Source organism: Hemisphaericaspora subhashii, assembly GCF_019202705.1.
Source record: "Hemisphaericaspora subhashii strain CBS 10753 chromosome Unknown scaffold54, whole genome shotgun sequence".
Classification (NCBI taxonomy): Eukaryota; Fungi; Ascomycota; class Pichiomycetes; order Serinales; family Debaryomycetaceae; genus Hemisphaericaspora; species Hemisphaericaspora subhashii.
In genome coordinates this window covers 63296-81317 of record NW_026057328.1, presented here as the reverse complement: position 1 = coordinate 81317, position 18022 = coordinate 63296, and the positions used below count along the sequence as shown (strand labels likewise).

At 37.0% G+C, this 18022-nt stretch overlaps 7 protein-coding genes across 7 annotated transcripts; 5 read left to right on the top strand and 2 right to left on the bottom strand. All coding sequences in view use genetic code 12, as the record gives it.

The window, feature by feature from the left end:
• Positions 1 to 140: 140 nt before the first annotated feature.
• On the top strand, positions 141 to 2363 carry J8A68_003816 (uncharacterized protein; the record flags this gene model as incomplete). Its single annotated transcript, XM_049407711.1, has 1 exon — positions 141 to 2363. One exon carries the CDS (start codon positions 141 to 143, stop codon positions 2361 to 2363), a length of 2223 nt encoding a protein of 740 aa, XP_049262919.1.
• Positions 2364 to 2409: 46 nt separating this feature from the next.
• J8A68_003815 (uncharacterized protein) lies at positions 2410 to 3195 on the bottom strand (the record flags this gene model as incomplete). The annotated part of the gene is made up of 1 exon (XM_049407710.1): positions 2410 to 3195. The coding sequence occupies one exon, from the start codon at positions 3193 to 3195 to the stop codon at positions 2410 to 2412; it is 786 nt and encodes a 261-aa protein (XP_049262918.1).
• Positions 3196 to 3369: 174 nt separating this feature from the next.
• Positions 3370 to 4455, bottom strand: J8A68_003814 (uncharacterized protein; the record flags this gene model as incomplete). The annotated part of the gene is made up of 1 exon (XM_049407708.1): positions 3370 to 4455. The coding sequence occupies one exon, from the start codon at positions 4453 to 4455 to the stop codon at positions 3370 to 3372; it is 1086 nt and encodes a 361-aa protein (XP_049262917.1).
• A 219-nt stretch (positions 4456 to 4674) lies between these two features.
• J8A68_003813 (uncharacterized protein) lies at positions 4675 to 6099 on the top strand (the record flags this gene model as incomplete). The annotated part of the gene is made up of 1 exon (XM_049407707.1): positions 4675 to 6099. The coding sequence occupies one exon, from the start codon at positions 4675 to 4677 to the stop codon at positions 6097 to 6099; it is 1425 nt and encodes a 474-aa protein (XP_049262916.1).
• A 1332-nt stretch (positions 6100 to 7431) lies between these two features.
• Positions 7432 to 9600, top strand: TPO4 (Tpo4p; the record flags this gene model as incomplete). Its single annotated transcript, XM_049407706.1, has 1 exon — positions 7432 to 9600. The coding sequence occupies one exon, from the start codon at positions 7432 to 7434 to the stop codon at positions 9598 to 9600; it is 2169 nt and encodes a 722-aa protein (XP_049262915.1).
• Positions 9601 to 10050: 450 nt separating this feature from the next.
• On the top strand, positions 10051 to 10347 carry J8A68_003811 (uncharacterized protein; the record flags this gene model as incomplete). The annotated part of the gene is made up of 1 exon (XM_049407705.1): positions 10051 to 10347. One exon carries the CDS (start codon positions 10051 to 10053, stop codon positions 10345 to 10347), a length of 297 nt encoding a protein of 98 aa, XP_049262914.1.
• A 3779-nt stretch (positions 10348 to 14126) lies between these two features.
• On the top strand, positions 14127 to 15860 carry WOR3 (Wor3p; the record flags this gene model as incomplete). The annotated part of the gene is made up of 1 exon (XM_049407704.1): positions 14127 to 15860. One exon carries the CDS (start codon positions 14127 to 14129, stop codon positions 15858 to 15860), a length of 1734 nt encoding a protein of 577 aa, XP_049262913.1.
• Between the last annotated feature and the right edge of the window lie 2162 nt (positions 15861 to 18022).

Here is an 18022-nt window from a genome sequence, read left to right as displayed (position 1 = left end):
TCTGTCTGTTTTTTCTATGGTAGTCTAGCCTCCCCATAGTTTAAGTCCCTTCCATTCTCTCTTTAAACGAGTCAGAAAAATAGAATCCGTTTTTTACAACCAATTTGTTGTGTACTTCTTTGTAGAAGCCAACCCATTGAATGTCATTGAATGATTCAACTCCTATGGAGAGGGAGATAACCGAAGATACATCCAAGACCACAACATCCACCAGCACCACGACCACAAGTACATCTTCAAGTATACCCTTCTTACTCCGTAGAGTATCAACTTTAACTACTCAATCCCTCCCCATCCAACTACCGTCACTTTCTACCTCAGTTACCACAAGTACCAACACTAGTCAGCCAACAATCGCAGTATCCTTAGCCAATGCAGCATCCACAAATAATATAATCTATGAAGAACATGAGCCAAGGCTACGAATAGTCGAACTGAATAGAAGTGGGTTCCAATCAGATTTAACTAGTGAAGATGAAATCTCCGAAGAATATATGGATTCAAATCATCAAGAAGAAGAGGATGATGATGATGAAGATCTTCATAGTATATTAACAGATTTAATACGACATGAATCAAGATCAGCAATCAGGGTACCGTCACGACGTGGAATAACCGATGAAGAAGAGGAGAACGACGATGAACATATGTCATATTTGAACCTAAACATGTTTCCCAATCCTGACAATATCACCAATGAATATGAACATTATCAAAAACATATTGCAATCTCCAAGGAGAATGATAAGGATGAGTTTCATCGTAAATTGAAACATTTCTTTATATTTTCAACTGCTGGTAAACCAATATATTCCATGAATGGATCAGATGAATTGATTGTGGGATATATGGGGATCCTAACTACCATTCTTTCAACATTCGAAGAGAATATTCATGAGGAAATCAAATCGATTAATATAGATAATGAAGTCAAGATTGTAGCATTGAATAAGGCACCATTGGTATTGGTTTGTATTTCAAAAGTGCCGTATGAAATCAGTCATAGTGTTGAACTTCTGGTTGATCATGATCATGATACGAATGAAAATATTACATTAATAAATCAATTGAATACGTTGTATAATTATTTATTATCAATCTTGTCCAAACCTACAATTGAGAGAAGTTTTCAGAATAGATTAAATTATGATTTAAGAAGAGTATTAACACAATTGGATTTTCATAATTTGGATTCATTATGTATGAAAATGACATTTGGATTACCTTTAAGTGTTGATAAATTGTTATATGATACTTCAACTTTTGATTTCTTTATAAGCGAATTATTAGATTCTTCATTACAAAATGTTCGAATATCAAATACGACTCGGATGAAATTGAATCAGATACTAATCGAATGTAAACGATTAAAACTAAATGATCCGCCAAACAACCCACTCCAACAAAAGTCACAACAACAGGATGATGATAGGATAAGTATAAAATCAGAAAGATTTACTTCATTATTAGGAATCAAGAATGAGAATGATAAGTATCTAGCGTCAGATTTATTATTTGCAATAATAACAACATCCACGGGGAAAATATTAAGCTTTATGAAACCCAAAAATCATAATCTCCCCAATGAAGATTTAAAACTATTATTTTCAATTATTGATTCTTCCAAATCTTCCCAAAATATGAATGACCAATCTGGGGAGGAAACATCAGAGGAAGATATGTGGATTCCATTATGTATGCCGAATTTCAACCCCAATGGATTTTTATACACCTTTGTTAAGACTTTTGAATTGGAGCAAGCACAATCGATTAATGTGATATTGATAAGTAGTAACAAGAATTCGTTCTATTATATGAGACAAGCATCAAATTATATAATCAACCGTATTAAAACTAGTCGTCATGGAACATTTTTGGAGAAGTTTAAACGGGAATTACAAACTGCTGGGAAATTGAGTATTCTTAGGGACATTCAAGTTCCGGTTATAAAACATTTCATATATAAATCGAAGAAATATGATCAATTTATAATGAGTGATTTTATTCATTTTGATAAAAGCATGAGTAGTATTTTGCAACTTGTATATTTCTACAGTTCATTATATAATACCAAAGCTACCAAGATGAAGAAATCAAATTATTATAATGTGACGAATACAGCTAATTCGCCCGAGAAGCTTGAGGTGAATAATTTTAAGAAATTGACATATTCGAAATGGAATTGTAATAAGAATGTCATAACGGGATTCATGTTATCTGATAACAATTATGAATTTTATTGTCTTGTAAGTGATGTCAAACAAGTTAATTCAAAAGATTTGATTTCTCATAGCTTACGAATCATTAAATGGTGTGAAAAGAATCACAAACGATTATTTATACAAAAAGGAGTAACTGTATAAAAACCCTATAAATATATATATACAACGGTATAGAACACAAGCACGTCTATTTAAGAATTGCGGTTTCAGCAGATTTAAAAGCATCAGCCAATTTATCACCATACTTCTTATGTAAATCCTCAAGTTCCTTCAATAACTTATTCTCAGCATCACTAAGCTTTTGCTTCTTTAAATGTTTAGTAAACTTATGTCTAAAATGAGTTCTTACCGATGCCAATGAATCCAGACCTTTTCCATGCTTATATTTCTCAAACACTTCCTTCAAAGCCTTTGCGCTTTCTTTCTTAGTCTCAGTTGTTAAGGAAGGTAACGGCACCTTAATGGCGAACTTATTAGCAGGATCAATCTGACCACTCATATTCAAATCAGAAGCCAAAATGGCATTGATCACATGTTTTCCATTTGCTGGGTCAAATAATGTAATCACGAAATGTCTCCCCTTGACACTAGTTTGCGCAATGGTATTGAATGGGACTTCTCCATCTGCGGTTTCCACTGGGAGGTTGTCGAAGATCTTTGGGTTGGCTTTGCCTAGTTTGAGTTCCGTAGCGGATTTTGAGAATTTTTCGAGTGTTTTTTCGAATTTTGAAGTGACGGCATCGAAATCTATAGTGACCGGAATGTCTTCGGTTACTTCTTCTTCTTCTTCTTCAATTGGCTGGTTCTTTTTGTTTTTGGACTTTTTCGCTAATGATGGGGAGGTGGAATGGAATGATCTCACTGGGGAAGGGGTGGGGACGGATGTGATTATGGATGGAAGGATTTTGGAGGATGGTTGGGCGAGGATACGACACGAAGGGCTGAGCCTTCTTAATGCTATTCTAGCGAACATATTACGTGAAGAGAATGTAGTGGTTCAGTACGAGTGGTATGAGACATTGATGGTTTTTAATTAAGAAGGATGCTGCGAAGTCGTGTAAAAAATACAAGAAGAAAATTTTTTCACAATTTTCAATTGGCTGCAACTGCAATTGCAACTCTCTATTAAACTACAGTACTACTAATACTACTCTACTTTAGTCAACTCTTCTAATAAGGATAAACAGGAATTGGCTTCTCTCCCAACTTCTCCACCTTCTTTAATTAATCCTTTCAAGTGTTTAATCATCTGGTTCATAAACACATCCACCATAACTTTCTTTCTAGTCTCCAAGTCTTCCGCACTTATAGAATCCAAATCCTTAATCGTAAATGAATCATCACTGCTACCACCTCTTTCATCATGTCTCTTCGGTAATTCTTTAACAAACAATTTAAGCGACGCATAAGCCTGTGGAGTCCCCATCGATTGGAGTATATATCTATATGATTGCGGATGTACACTTATCAACCCTTCCATATCATGCTCTTCACTATTATCCATAGCAAACAATGACACTTTTAAGAACTTCTTCAAGACCTCTAAATGTCCAATCCGGGCCTTTTTAGTCCCACCACCAAGAGAGGCAGTGTTGGCACTTATGGCAATCGAATTTGATTTCTTATCTTCAATCAAATTCCAGGCCATTAATGTAAAATATGACCTAATAATCTTGATAAAATATCCTTTTGTCAAACTTTCACCTGCATGTTCGATCAAAATATCCAAAAATTTGGTAGATGAGTGTCTTATATCGGGTTGAATATGAGTCATGGCGGAATTTATGAATAGGATAATGGAACGGATATGAAGGTCTAATAAGCCCGGTTGTTTCTTGGCCAGGGCGGATAGGAGGGACATGAGTGCTGTTCGAACTTTGGCCGATTCGTCGAGGATTAACGGGATTGTGGAGGTGAGGATTTGTTTATACGAGGATGGATTGGAGGGGAGGTGGTTTTCTATGTAGTTTAGGACTTCTTTTCTGGTGGTGGATGAATGATGCTTGGTAAGGGAGAGGTGGTGGGATAAATCTACATCTTGTGATTTGTTTGTGGTTGTAGCAGTCTTGGTGGTGGTGGATCTGGTGGATATGGATTGGTTTGGTAATGAGATGGTTTTGGCAACAAAGGATGTATCGGTGTAATTGTCCGGTTTGGCGGCAGTTTTACCAACTCTCAATTTAGTCTTGACAAAGTCTTTCGCTTTCTCTTGTCTCTTTCTCTTAGATCCCATTGTAGTTGTTGCTTAATCGTATCTGGCTGATATCAATAGTATCAACTGTAGGTTTTTTAAAGAGATGCCTCATCATCGCAGAAAATAGAAAAAATTAATGAGCCGCACAGCAGAATCTGGATCAACAAAACATTCAACAGAAATCTACGAATTATTCACTTTGACGTCATCACTACCAAATAGAAGTATAGAATAACAGAGTATTGGGGGAAAAGGAAGATGTCGTTTTATAATGTCCAACACAGTCAATACAATAATCATAATGATATAGATGGGTTATTTCTAAATTCACTTTCATTGGATGATAAAAGCAATCATCTGAATCTATTTGCTACCCGCCACTCGCCAACTGACTTCCAGCAATCATACAATCAGTACGAGAATTACAGTGATGACCAAATGGATATAGACGTTGATGAAGATATACCAGTTGAGGAAGATAGTAACGGACACCCAACTGCTGATACCGTTGAGTTTGATGAACCTATAGATTCAACAACCACAACAAATCATGGTGAAATCGAAGTTGAAGAAGATCCAAAAGAAGAGGAAGAAGATTCAAGTTTTATTTCCAATATGTTCTCACCCACAATGCTAGGTGCCAAGCTTGCAATAAATCGACCTCGATTACTTCTAATGCCACCTCCACTGACCAATAAATCGACACCACCAGCTGACCATATAGATCACGAATATGATACAAGTTTATACAAACCAATAAAACCCAATCAAGATAACGAGATGAGAAATAGATGGAGAAATGATAGAAATATGAGTCTGTTCTCTCCCGTGTCTGATATTAACTCATTCTTGGCTCGAGAGGGTCAGCAAGTTCCCAAAGAACAACAATATGACCAGATGTATGGGGGGAACGGGAGATTTTATGCGAATAACATGAATCTGTCATATATGATGAGGAAATCTTTTGGGTTACAGAATGCTCCTGTCACTATTCATCATCATCATCATTATTATGGGAATGGCTCTAGTGATAGTATAAAACTAAATGATACTTCCCTGAACCTGCAAGATATTGTCCCTACTCAAAAAGAACAACAACTAGAGAAATATCAACATCCATATCAAGGCAAAAAGTCACCCCAAAAGCTAATCCTTCCAGTCCCGTGGAAATCAAATATAACTCCCCTGGAAAAAGTTCCTTATGTCCTATCGTCATATCTCCAAATCTTTATCAACTTCACAGCAACCCTATATTCATTTTACTTAATCTCCGGAATAATATCCTCAATTAAACACGATATATCCTACAAACTAGCCCAACAATCCACTCACATCCTCACCTCCATCGAAACCTGTCGTCGAGCCTATCACGAAAATAAATGTCATCCAGATACAATTGTTCCATTATTAGAAACGAAATGTGCATATTTCGAAAGATGTATGCAACAGGATCCATTCAATGGAGGCGGCAATATGGCGAAGATAAGTGCGGAGACTATTGGGGTTTTGGTTAATTCGTTGATTGAACCTTTGGGTTGGAAGTTTTTCATGTTTGTCTTAATGTTTGTGGTGACGGTGTTTGCGTGTAATTTTTCTTTTGGATATATTCGGGCAAAGAGTTATTATGGGTGGACAGGACAAGAGAAGAAACCACATCTGGATGATGATATGATTATTGATTAGTGCACGTTTTATTGGTTTAGTTTTACTTTATTGTATAGAGATAAGTAGAGTTTTAATAATACTTACATTTGGTACACTTTACCGGAAGTGATGAAATATTGTTTGGTCACACAATTTCAAATGAATCAAGTAATGTGGATTTATGTCACAGTCCCCAATACAAACGTATGGAATCAAGGGTACTTCGGAATTATGGAGTCAACTGGATCTCAACCACCAACTCTTCCCCTCTATTTGTTAGCGTAAACAAAACGCCGATCATATTCATTTAGCAATTCTTCAGTTTTCTGATTGTTTGCAAAAGAAACAAAATGAAATTTTCTCTGTATCTTATCACTCTCGTACCCCCTTCCCACGAGCTGCTGACTAAGGTACTGAAGTTAGGGAGAAAAAGTGGTAATTAAAATGTTGGTGGTAGGCTATAATTAATTCAAGAAAATTGCAGCCAAAAAAAAAAAATAATTTACGATAAAAAATTTAACCAAAAATTCTGACCTAAAAATAAATCAAAATGGAATTAAGCGGAGTTACCAACCAAAAGAAAACCGTCTTTATATATTATAGTTCATAATATTTTAGTGTATAATTTAATCGATACCGTTTAAAAGAAAAAAAAAATTTGGCAAATTTATCAAAGGACGGCTAAACTCAATTGAAATTAGCAACTCTGATGAATCATCATGTGAAAATGCACGGTCGCAAAAGGGGAGAGTGCTAGTATTGTGGAGAACTTTATCAACTTCTGATGATGCCTGAAAGCTTGACTTTTANTGCACGGTCGCAAAAGGGGAGAGTGCTAGTATTGTGGAGAACTTTATCAACTTCTGATGATGCCTGAAAGCTTGACTTTTATTGAGATAAGATAGATCTGCAGAGATAAAATTACGAATCTAATGAGCTAGGTACATAGTTCTGCGCCCGAATAATGCTGTTTGCTAACCCCAACTTAATGCGACATCGTAAACGTGGTGTTTGAACTGTTTGACTTTGATAGTGCCGTGCTAGCCATTTTGTGACTCCTTCCTTGTATGTGCTGTTCAAAAGCATCTCTATTAATTTGCAGAAATCTGGTTAATTCCGGTGTCAATTTTGTGTAATTATTACGGAATAATTAACGGCTTTAAACAATTTGTTAGCTTAATTCCGGGATTGGTTAATTTTTCCGCGAAGATTAGAAAATATTTTTTTTATTTAAATTGCAATAAAATTCCACAATTTTTGCCATGTCAATTTTTCATTTTATAAACTTTCTTTCAAGAAGCTTAATCCAACTGATCACATTTCCCCTTTTCTATCCCTTAGCTTTATAGATATCATCATTACTACATAAATATGGGTATTTTTGGTACTTCAAAGGCTGAAGAAGATCAGCTCAGACAAGCATATATTGCAGATGATGATGGTCGTTCCCCAAGGCAATCCTTCATTTCCAGTAATAGCTCATCCGCTTATGTTACAGCTGATGAACAGATGAGTGAGTATGAAGATCAATCCACAACTGATCTGCAAGCTTACCAAAGTGCATTACTGAGTGCAAGAGAAACTCAAATCTATGATGATGAAGATGAAACTGATAGAACTATTAATCAAATTGCAACTGACGAACAAGTATCATTAGCTGAATCTATAATTACCGTTGAACTACAACCAGTTGCCCCCCCAGAACCACCAATTGAACAATCGCAAGAAGAATTAAGCGATAAAGAACTTCCAGTTCCAGAAATTATCGTTGACAATGACCAATCAACCAAAGAATCATCCTCACATATGTCTGATCGTTCCAATGGTGTGGAAACTTATTCCCCCGGCATGGATGAAACTTATTCCCCCGACATGGATGAAAATGAGCTTAATAGAAAATTCACCCTTGAAAGAATCTCATCCAGAAAATCAATTGCTGAAATGGCCCATGAAGAAATCTCCCAAGAATATGCCCCATCCGAACACAAATCAATCCCCACCGAGGAAAAAGTATGGGAAGTCAAAGAATTAGATTTTGATGGACCTGATGACATTGCAAACCCTCACAATTGGCCAAGTTGGAAAAAATGGATGGTAACTTATACAGTTGCGATGTTATGTCTTTGTTCCTCATTAGGTTCATCCATGTTTGTCGGTAGTGTACCAGATCTCATGATGAGTTTTGGATCTTCTCAAGAATTAACCATTTCAGGAGTGACTTTCTACGTGCTTGGCCTTGCCTTTGGTCCCGCTGTTACTGCTCCATTATCTGAAGTGTTTGGTAGAAGATGGATCTATATCCTTTCCCTTCCAGTTGCTATGTTATTCACTATGGGTGTTGGTCTTGCCCAAAACATTCATACTATTTTGGTTTTAAGAATCTTTTGTGGATTCTTTGCCAGTCCAGCATTAGCTATCGCCGGTGGGACAATTAGTGATATTTGGTCCAAAGAACCTCTGGAACAATCGTTTGCTGTGGCGATCTTCTGCTTATGTCCATTCCTTGGTCCTGTATTGGGTCCAATTATTGGTGGTTTCGCAGCTGAACATAAGGATTGGAAATGGTCGGCTTCTTGGGTCTTGCTTATGTTCTTTGGGGCAATTTGGCCATTTGTTATCTTTTCTCCTGAGACCTATAAACCAATCATTCTTAAGAATAGAGCAATTAAAAGGGGTCTTAATGTTAATGCACCAAAAGTTAACTCCGCATTCATCAAGAGAATCATTTTCTTTGATTTATTAAGGCCAGTTGAATTATTATTCAGAGATCCAATTGTATTCTTCATGTCACTTTATATTTCATTCATTTTCGCTGTGCTTTTTGCATTCTTCGAAGCATTCCCAATTATCTTCAGAGGCATTTATGGAATGGGTTTAGGTGTGTCAGGATTACCTTTCTTATCCGTCATGGTTGGAGAAATCGCCGCTGTTATTCTTTATGTCATCTTGGATAAAACCATCTATTTCCGCAAAAACCCCGATGGAACCCGTGGTAAGAGAGACGAAAATGGGAATTTCATCTGGGATGCTCCAGAAACCAAATTATTAGTGGGAAAAATTGGTTCCGTCTTCCTTCCAATTTCTTTATTCTGGTTAGGTTGGTCTTCCAAGGCATCAGTCAGTTATTGGGCCCCATTAGTTTCAGGAGCACCATTTGGATTCGGTCTTATTCTCATCTTCCTTTCTGTCGTTCTTTATTTCTCCATGTCGTTTCCTCCAATTAATGTTGCCCTGGCCATTGCTGCAAATAACTTGTTGAGATATTTATTGGCTAGTGTGTTCCCATTATTCACTGTTCAATGTTTTGAAAATTTGGGAGTTGATTGGGCGTCTAGTTTGTTTGCATTTATTGCCTTGGCTATGGTACCTGTTCCATTTGTGTTTGGATATTTTGGTCCTAGATTGAGAGCTAGAAGTAGATATGGATACGCTGCTTATTTTAAAAAGTTAGCTGAAGAAAAAGCTGCTGCTGAAGCTGCTGCTGCTAGTAATGAGAAGGAAGTAGTGGAGATTACTGGGGATTCAGCTAATAAGGTTTAGTTGGCAGCATTTGTATTATTATTATCTTGTACAGTTATATAGAGTTTTTTTTGGTTGTTTTTGATACCTTTTACGTTTAATACTTAATATATTATGATCTTATAAACTTTATCCTTCTCTTCAGGATCACTAGGAACTTACAAAAGATTGTATTGTTTTGTTCAAACCTGCATTTTCAGAGGATACGGAACTCTACCACTTGAAACTCTATACAAAACACGCAAGGAACAGGCAATGAAAGAAGAGACTGGATATTAGCTAGTCTATCATCCTCTTGAACAAATAGAAATGAAAGTTAGATTCGAAGAAAAATCTCGTCACATGACTTTTTCCATAGTAAAATTTCATTTCTCATCAATCTCTATGTTTTTTTTCTTTGCCCCTCAGGATCATCATCATGATCAAGAACAAACGGTTCCCTCCCATTAGATCAATTCATATCACACTAACATGTCGAATATATTATCAGTCTTCAATCCTCCTCCATCGCGAGATCTATCATCAGATGAAATAGGCAAAAAATGTATACCCTGCACAGCAGTCCAATCAATAGCTGCTCTCATTGGTGGATTTTGGTTTAGTTCTCCTAATCAATTCAAAGATAAGGTAACAGGAAAGATTGATCTTAAGAAAAATCCCTTGTGGTGGCAAAGGTCGGTTAGAGGGTCAGGGATAGTATTGTTTGGGTTGGGTGCATATCGTGCTGGAGAGGTTATTCAGATGTTATTACATGATAGGTTGGAATGAACGGGATCGAATATCTTTTGAAGAAAAGTAGCTATCATAGACAAATACTTGTATATAGAAGGCATGAAGGGGTTTTCCTATGTTTACCTATTTATTGTAGACATTGTATATATTTAGGTTTACGACCTCGCTCTCCATAAGTACATATAATATACAGCAGGAGAAAAGTTTTATCCTCGGTAAGCGTAGGTAAATGAGGTCTACTACGTGGAGCCACTCAATTTGTTCCTACTAACTCTGAGCTCTTAATCAGTGTCGCTGTTTCCAAGCCTAAGTGTAAGTGCACGGAAGCATCTCTGTGGTACTCGGTATCATCTGCGCCTAAATGCCTTTTGTGCTGCAAATAATGTGATTTAGAACAGTATTTATGTTTATAATACAAAGAACGTATTACTATTGAAGCATTGGGAAGTTAGCCAGTCCCATCTAACTCTCATGGTTGTCAATTCAACCTATCTACTTCGTTAACCAAGATCACAAACCACACTCAGGGACCATATCCTATACGAGATGATGACAAGGACCCACATGGGTGAGCCCATATACTTCGTCCATAGGGGTTAGGTGGTTTTAGGTTGACAGATGGTTTCTTGCGAAATTGGTCAGCTTTCTTCCAGACTAGTCCAATACGCCCTCATTTTATGCCATCTTAACCGTGGTGCACTGGCTAACATCCTTCAAAATCCGTCGTCGAAGACATCTGTAACCCAAGGGGTACTGTTATATGCCTATGGTAGACATAGGTAATGGTATTTAGAAACTAATGCTAGCAGGGTTTGAATTTCATCAAAAAATTGAAATTGAGGAAAATTCGCTACTACCGGAAACTCAAAGTCAGAATGTGGGAATTTTGTGAGACCCATTTTCCTTCTTTGGGAACCATCCTAATCCCAACAAAATCGTATTTGTACATCCACGTTCCGGTAGCCGACCAGATGGATAGAATCACCAGTTTTCTTATCAATAAATTGGAGTAAGCCAGCGTTTGGATACCTGGATATTTTGGAGCGATGTCTGCCAACATGTTAGATTACCTTTTCTGGAGTTTTATTTACCTAGTTCGGATGACCCACTAAAGGACAATATGATAACCACAACATGAGGCCAAAACTGTACGGAAATTTATCTTCGAAATAGGAGTTGTTTCTCCAGTTTTGAGGCGTATGAGAATAAGGGATAAACCAAATGTGTTTGTCGTCCTTGGCACCAGGGCTCATTCGATCGAAATCGAACGATGGGGCAATAGAATAGAAGGCAGGCCCAGACTACGATGAGATATAGTACACCAGAGCCATTTTGAGTCAATGAATCTCTTTTTTGAGAATGCTGATCATACCAAAATATCAAAACCATCACGCAACAGAATTTCCTTGGCCGCTCTTCTCTAAATCGCCCCCCAAGAAACTTACCGACGTCTAGAAAGGAAATATTTAGTTATGGAAACTTTAAACCTTCGTTTCGATTTTAGATTACAGATTACTTCTCCACGATGTGAGGGCGAATGCCGAAGAAATTTCACAGATTGAACGGCCCAAAGAATGAGTACCTCAGACCAGCAATTGTCTGACCTAATTCGGTCATGTTTTATTGAGTCGGATCCGGATAACTCAAGATACTTCGCTATCTCCAGGGCTCAAAGTACGACTGCCTATGGCACATATTGGCTATTTTCGCTAAAGACTTTTTTGGAGAAATTAAACTTTTTAAAAAGTTTAAAAGTTTAAAGGATTTCTTTTCCTTGGTATGTAATGGTTTGTGACATTGTTTTTATAGAAGATTGATATTGAGTTCCATCAATCATATCTTTACAACCTTATAGTTTATGTTTACCAATGCATGACGCCCTTGTGTAAGGTTTGTGAGAAGTATATCTGCAGTGGAGCATTTTTTTACAGCATTTTTCTGGTAATTTGCCCTTTGGGTGCAAGTCATTTTGCGCTTTTGTAAATCTTTTTTGGTGGAAAAATATTTTTGGTGTGCAAATATTTTTTACCGCCAAATTTTACAGAAAAAAAATAGAATACTACTATAGAGCCGTTCTACAATTGTCAGAAATTCTCTGAAGCTCATAGCCAAAGAAAAGGGATAGGAGCGAACCCAAAACGTTTGATCGTTTTTATTAGAAGTCATTTAAGTACTGAAAATGTAGCATGGTTTTTTCATCAGAATCAAAAGTTTAATCGAAATTTAAAGCCGAGATATTTTTTGGGTTACGAACGTTTGGCGCAATTATTTTTTGTACAATAAAATAAGAATATCTTTTGAGACACGACATTGAACCTGTGCTCCTAACCAGTTCCAATATGGCACATTACAAATCCAGGCCAAACCAAAACATAGATATAAAGAATCAATCCTATAAGAAGACTGTTAGTAGCAATAATTTACAAGGACCTAGTAGTATTATTTATCCCGTTGCATGTGATGATCATAGGACTTCTATTTTTCTTTTCAAGTCAGTTTTTTTGCACCCAAAATAGCCGCAGCCGAAACTAAAATGTCATAGTTATGGACGCTTGTCAAATTGGCAATTGTTCTTTTTAGAACAGAGAAAATATCATAACCATTTTTATCTTAGCAAGTCATTAGATAACGGAGAATTAGTCTTCTCGCCGATGATTGGCTTCTAGAATCTTGCGAAAGAGCTAACTATGTACTATGATCTCTGCCTGGATTAAAAATACTGGCTCATGGTTGCAAAACACCTGGTGATCATTTCCATGAAAAGAATCCTTTTTTGGCATAGCCTTGCTCCCTTCAATATCTCCCTAGCTTTTTGTGCTTGCGTATCGGGAAGGATTTTTTGATTACCTAGCACCGAGTTATTTTTTGTTTTAGCCATGGTTTAACTATAACTCAAAAGAAAAATAAATAATTTTCTTTATCACCCCTCTTGTTTATAAGTCACCCCAAAAAAATTTTTGACAATCGGCTTTTTCCGAAATTAATAATTCCAAGCAACAAAAAGAAAAAAGGAAACTGGAAATCTTGCATCAGGCATATTTGAAAACTTTGCCTATCTAGGGAAACGAGAGGTCATAGATTCAATAATTATGTTGGATGAATGGGTGACATTTGCTACCGGTTCAGAAGATGTTACAATTCTTCCCCTTACAAAAACTCCAAAAAAAATATGAATAGAATTAAACTTTTTGCAGAAATTAGACTTATTTAAAATCTAAAGAATTATTTTTTAAATTTCGATTATTTTTTAACAAGTTGCATAAAAAATATTTGCAAACCTTGTGGAAATAAAAATTAAACAATCCAAGGAATACCTTAAAAATAAACAATATTTAAGGACACAGTTTTTCAAGAAATATTGCTTTTAAAAGACCTTAATCCTTTTAAGTTTTTCTCTCTCCAATACGATATTTCACTGGTTCAATCAACACAAGCAACTACCCTTTCAAAATTAACAACTACCAAGTCCAAACAAGTAAAAATCTTTGCAACCTTTATAAACAACTAATCAACAGTTGAATTTTTCAGCTTTCAAAGCACAGGGTTGACAAGAATCCTTCACCTTTTTAAACCAGCCAAAGAATAATTACGGGCAGGCAATCAATTCTGATCAACATTGTTATAATCTTAGAGTAGGACCTTCCTATACTAACAAAGAGACAATAGCTAATTGTAACATTACTTTATATAGTTTAACTTCAGTTAGTTAGTAAGACTTTATACCATTTATTGTCAGACTAGTACCTACGGTATACTATTTATTGTTTCAAATTACTTCATACAACCATATTTATCATAACATCCAATCCATTTGAATGACAGGAGAACAGGGCTATATGGATGGTGCCTTAGAAGCACCGTTAGATTCATATTTGCAACAACAGCCACAACCACCACAACAACAATCACAATATTCAGAGAAGCAACAAAAAAATGATCAAGGACAATTGGACCAGTCGGAAGACAAGAATCAACTTAGTCAACTGAGCGAAGGCAGAGATGATTCATCTCTGACCCAACCACCTTCTATTCCTCAATCCAATTTACCATTACCAATTTTAATGTTTGGACAACAACCAACAAGTTCGCATGCGAATTTACAATATGATTTGAATGGACATTTAAATTCCTCTTCTCAAAGCAATTCAGAGAATAAGTTTCAACAACAGCCACCACATCTAACCCACCGACAGCCAACCCTTCAACTGCAGTTTCATCAAGTGTCACCACTGTTCCCACCGTTACCCAGTAACGCACCACCACCATACTCTAGTCTGAATGTACTACTACCCCCATCGAGCTACTACCAACAATTAAATCAACAAGGGGAATCTAGACATGTATACCCCTTTGAACTGAGACTAGATGAAACTCAGGTATCAAGCTTGAGTTATAGTAACAACAGCGGGGGACTGGGACTATTGGCACCTATCCCTCCACTTCATCTTCAACAACAGATGGCATCTACTAATGAATTTTTGAAACAGGAGAACCAAAACCAAAACAACAGCAATCACCAAGGGTCATCCCCTATGAATGGACTGATGCCACAAGGGTCTCCTACTATGGAAGACCATGAAGTAGTTTATTCAAATTGTTCCAGATGTAAGAAAGAATTTGAACAGACCGTATTAATTCCCAAGCCTCAAACTGCAGACGATGGGCAACAATATTTTGTTGAACCTAAGGTTTTTAAATTATGTCAACATTGTCGTGATTTACAAAGACAAAGGTCAAGGCGGTGGCAGAAGAAGACTAAAGATAGGAAAGGAGTGTGTCGTCGTTGTGGATCCCCGATTGCGCCTGAAGATCAAAATTTTGTATTATGTCCAAATTGTCGACAAAATTTACGTTCAAGAAAAGCAAGCAGAGCAGCCCAAGGAAAATGTGTACATTGCTCAGGACCATTGAATGCTCCGATTATGACTAGCGAGGATGGGACCCTTGCAATTGATAATGCTGGGCAATCTTTAATTGCTGATGATGCCAAGAAAGAGTCCGGGAAAACTACAGGCTTTAAAGTATGTCAACGATGTAGGGCAAATGATAAGATTAGACGAACAAATTTGGAAAAGATGGGTAATTGCAACCGGTGTGCTAAACCTTTGGATCCATTTGATGCTGGAAAACATAAAGTATGTGCTAGATGTAGAAGTCGTAAAAGAAAATTATCTGGTTCTGGATTAAAAAAAATTCCTACTTCTACTCCAATTGTTAGCAATATCTCTACCACTTTCATGAGCTCAGTACCAAATGGATATATTGCTTATGACAATTCAAATATGATATACACGGGACCAGCACCAGGACCTGATGTATTTCTTGTCCCATCTCAATATAATCCTGGATATCCAACTCATTTCCCCAGCCAACCATACCCACCAGTTCAAACATACCCTGGCAATTTGCAACCGCATCTGCATCTTCCTGCCTTGACTCAAACAATGTATGCGACTCAACAGCCTCAACTTGCCACAGCACAATATCAACAATCACAAGGTCTACCTGATTCATTGAATCAATTTGCACCCAACAATTCCCAACATTAGATTTTTTTAACAGAATAGAAGACAAGCTGACTGGATTTCAGTGTATAAGTTATAGTTTAGACTCTTTTTTAGAATAGGTATATATTTCAAATCTGAATATAAGTAGTTTATAGTTTAGATCTAAGTTTCGTAATCACAGTGAAAAGAGGTAACTTTAGGCGTATTATGCGCCACTCGCTAATGTCAAAACGCGACTATAATTTTTTTTCTGTGAACGTTTGCAGCACTTGCAGTGATTTCGGGCATCTCTCGGCTATAGTTGAGAAGTTTATTAGATTTCTATGGATAATTTAGGGCGTCATGTTGCAGATTTTTCGAAACGGAATAATCTAAAAAAATAATAGAAGGTTAGATAGTAAAAAATATTTATATTGAATATTTTTCGTGAATTATTTTTTTGTAATTGCTTTTAAATAAAGAAAATTACGGAAATGTAATGGTTTTGTGATTCTCCACAAAATTTTAGTCATTCATTAAATAATAATTAGCAATAGTAGGAGTTCATTAGCCGTAAATTGCTTTGTTTGAGTGTTGAATTTGAAATGAATGATTAAACGAAGCCCCACACCGGTGACGTGGGACTCCATGCATTTTCGAATCGAATAATAATCCTCGTAAAGAATCTCGATTCGAATTGAATAGCGCTTCGTATCCATACTTTTAGATATCAAGAATCACACTGGGCATTCTACTCGAAACCGTCTTTGTTCATTTCTCAGCGAAAAGAGAGTAGTTAACAATAGGAAGTATGCAATCCAAAGTGGAACAATGCCCAGAATCTCCAGTCTACAAAAGGTTGCAAATCATGTTGTTAGAACTTGACCAAATTACACATTTCCTTTTGGTGTTGGCTTGGCCAATTAGATGATATAAAGCTAGTTTTACAATAATTCAGAACTTCTAAGTCTGTGCTGGGTTGGTAAAAGATGCACTGGGTTTCAACATCGTGTATCGGCCCAAATGTTTTCTCATTTCCTTAGAAGTATTTGCCACATGTTGATTTGGTAAATATTACATCCATGCTAATCGAAGAAATCGCTCGATTAGGATTTTCACTTGCAGCAAATGTTTAACAAAAGATCACGTACAAGGGGGCCCCTTTTGACCCACTACATCGCGGATTCCCTATTTCTGCCGAGGTGGTGGACTCAAGAGGGATATTACTGTCCGATTATATCTAAGTTGTGGACGCCTATCACGGAGGAATTGTATCTCCATTTATAGAATTCGTGTAATCGTTGAAGCCACTGGCAGGAAGGTGTATCATGGCGGAATTGTTTCTCTATTTTTGTAGATTTTGTGTAATAGTTGTCGCCACTGGCAGGAAACTACATATACTACAAAGCTTATCTAGCTAGCATCGTCCGAGGTTACGCGCAAGCAGTCCCACATGCAGCCGTTGCGAAGGGCTCAGACGGTCGAGAAGCCACATGCACCTCTAGAAAAGACGTGAAGCTATCCTCAAGCTCCTAGACAATATCTCTTAAATATTGTAATACTTCTGAATCTCTTTCAGTATTTGTTTCGGAACAGCAGTTAGGTTTGCTAAAGCAGTAAGCCAGGATCCTGGGACACCTTTGGGTTTTTCCATTATTTGTCTTCATCTTCGTCTTCGTCCTCTGCATTGTCCTCTGCATTGTTTCTTTGTTCTCTTCTTCGTTCTCTTCTTCTTTCGTGAACACCTTCACATAATGTATGAAGCACGAGCTGTGGCCAGGGGATGAACTAGAACAATCGTGGGATGGGAAAGCTTGTGTTCTTCTGGTTCTGGAATTCGAGCTTTTTCTTCGAGAGCTTTTCCTCTTCAATTTCTTCAGTAGTTGGAATCTATTTTGTATGTCCTCCAGTGTAATTCAACCGAAATTGCCTACCACTTGTAGTGGACCGCCATCCGCCCAATCTCACTACATACCACATATGGTAGCACATTGGGAGTAGCGGCAATGGCGCTGCATTTCAATCAGAGAATATTTGATTTCGATCTCATTCCAGATCAATACATGTAAGAAGTGCACTTCGTTTAAGGAGAGGAACGGGAAGGGTGGAGAAGAAGAGATGCTTATGATTTTTCATTTATAGATTGGTTAAACCCGACAAATTGCTTGGAAGATCTACCATACACGCACTAACATGGAAGAATTAAGAATCTTGGACTACTTTCT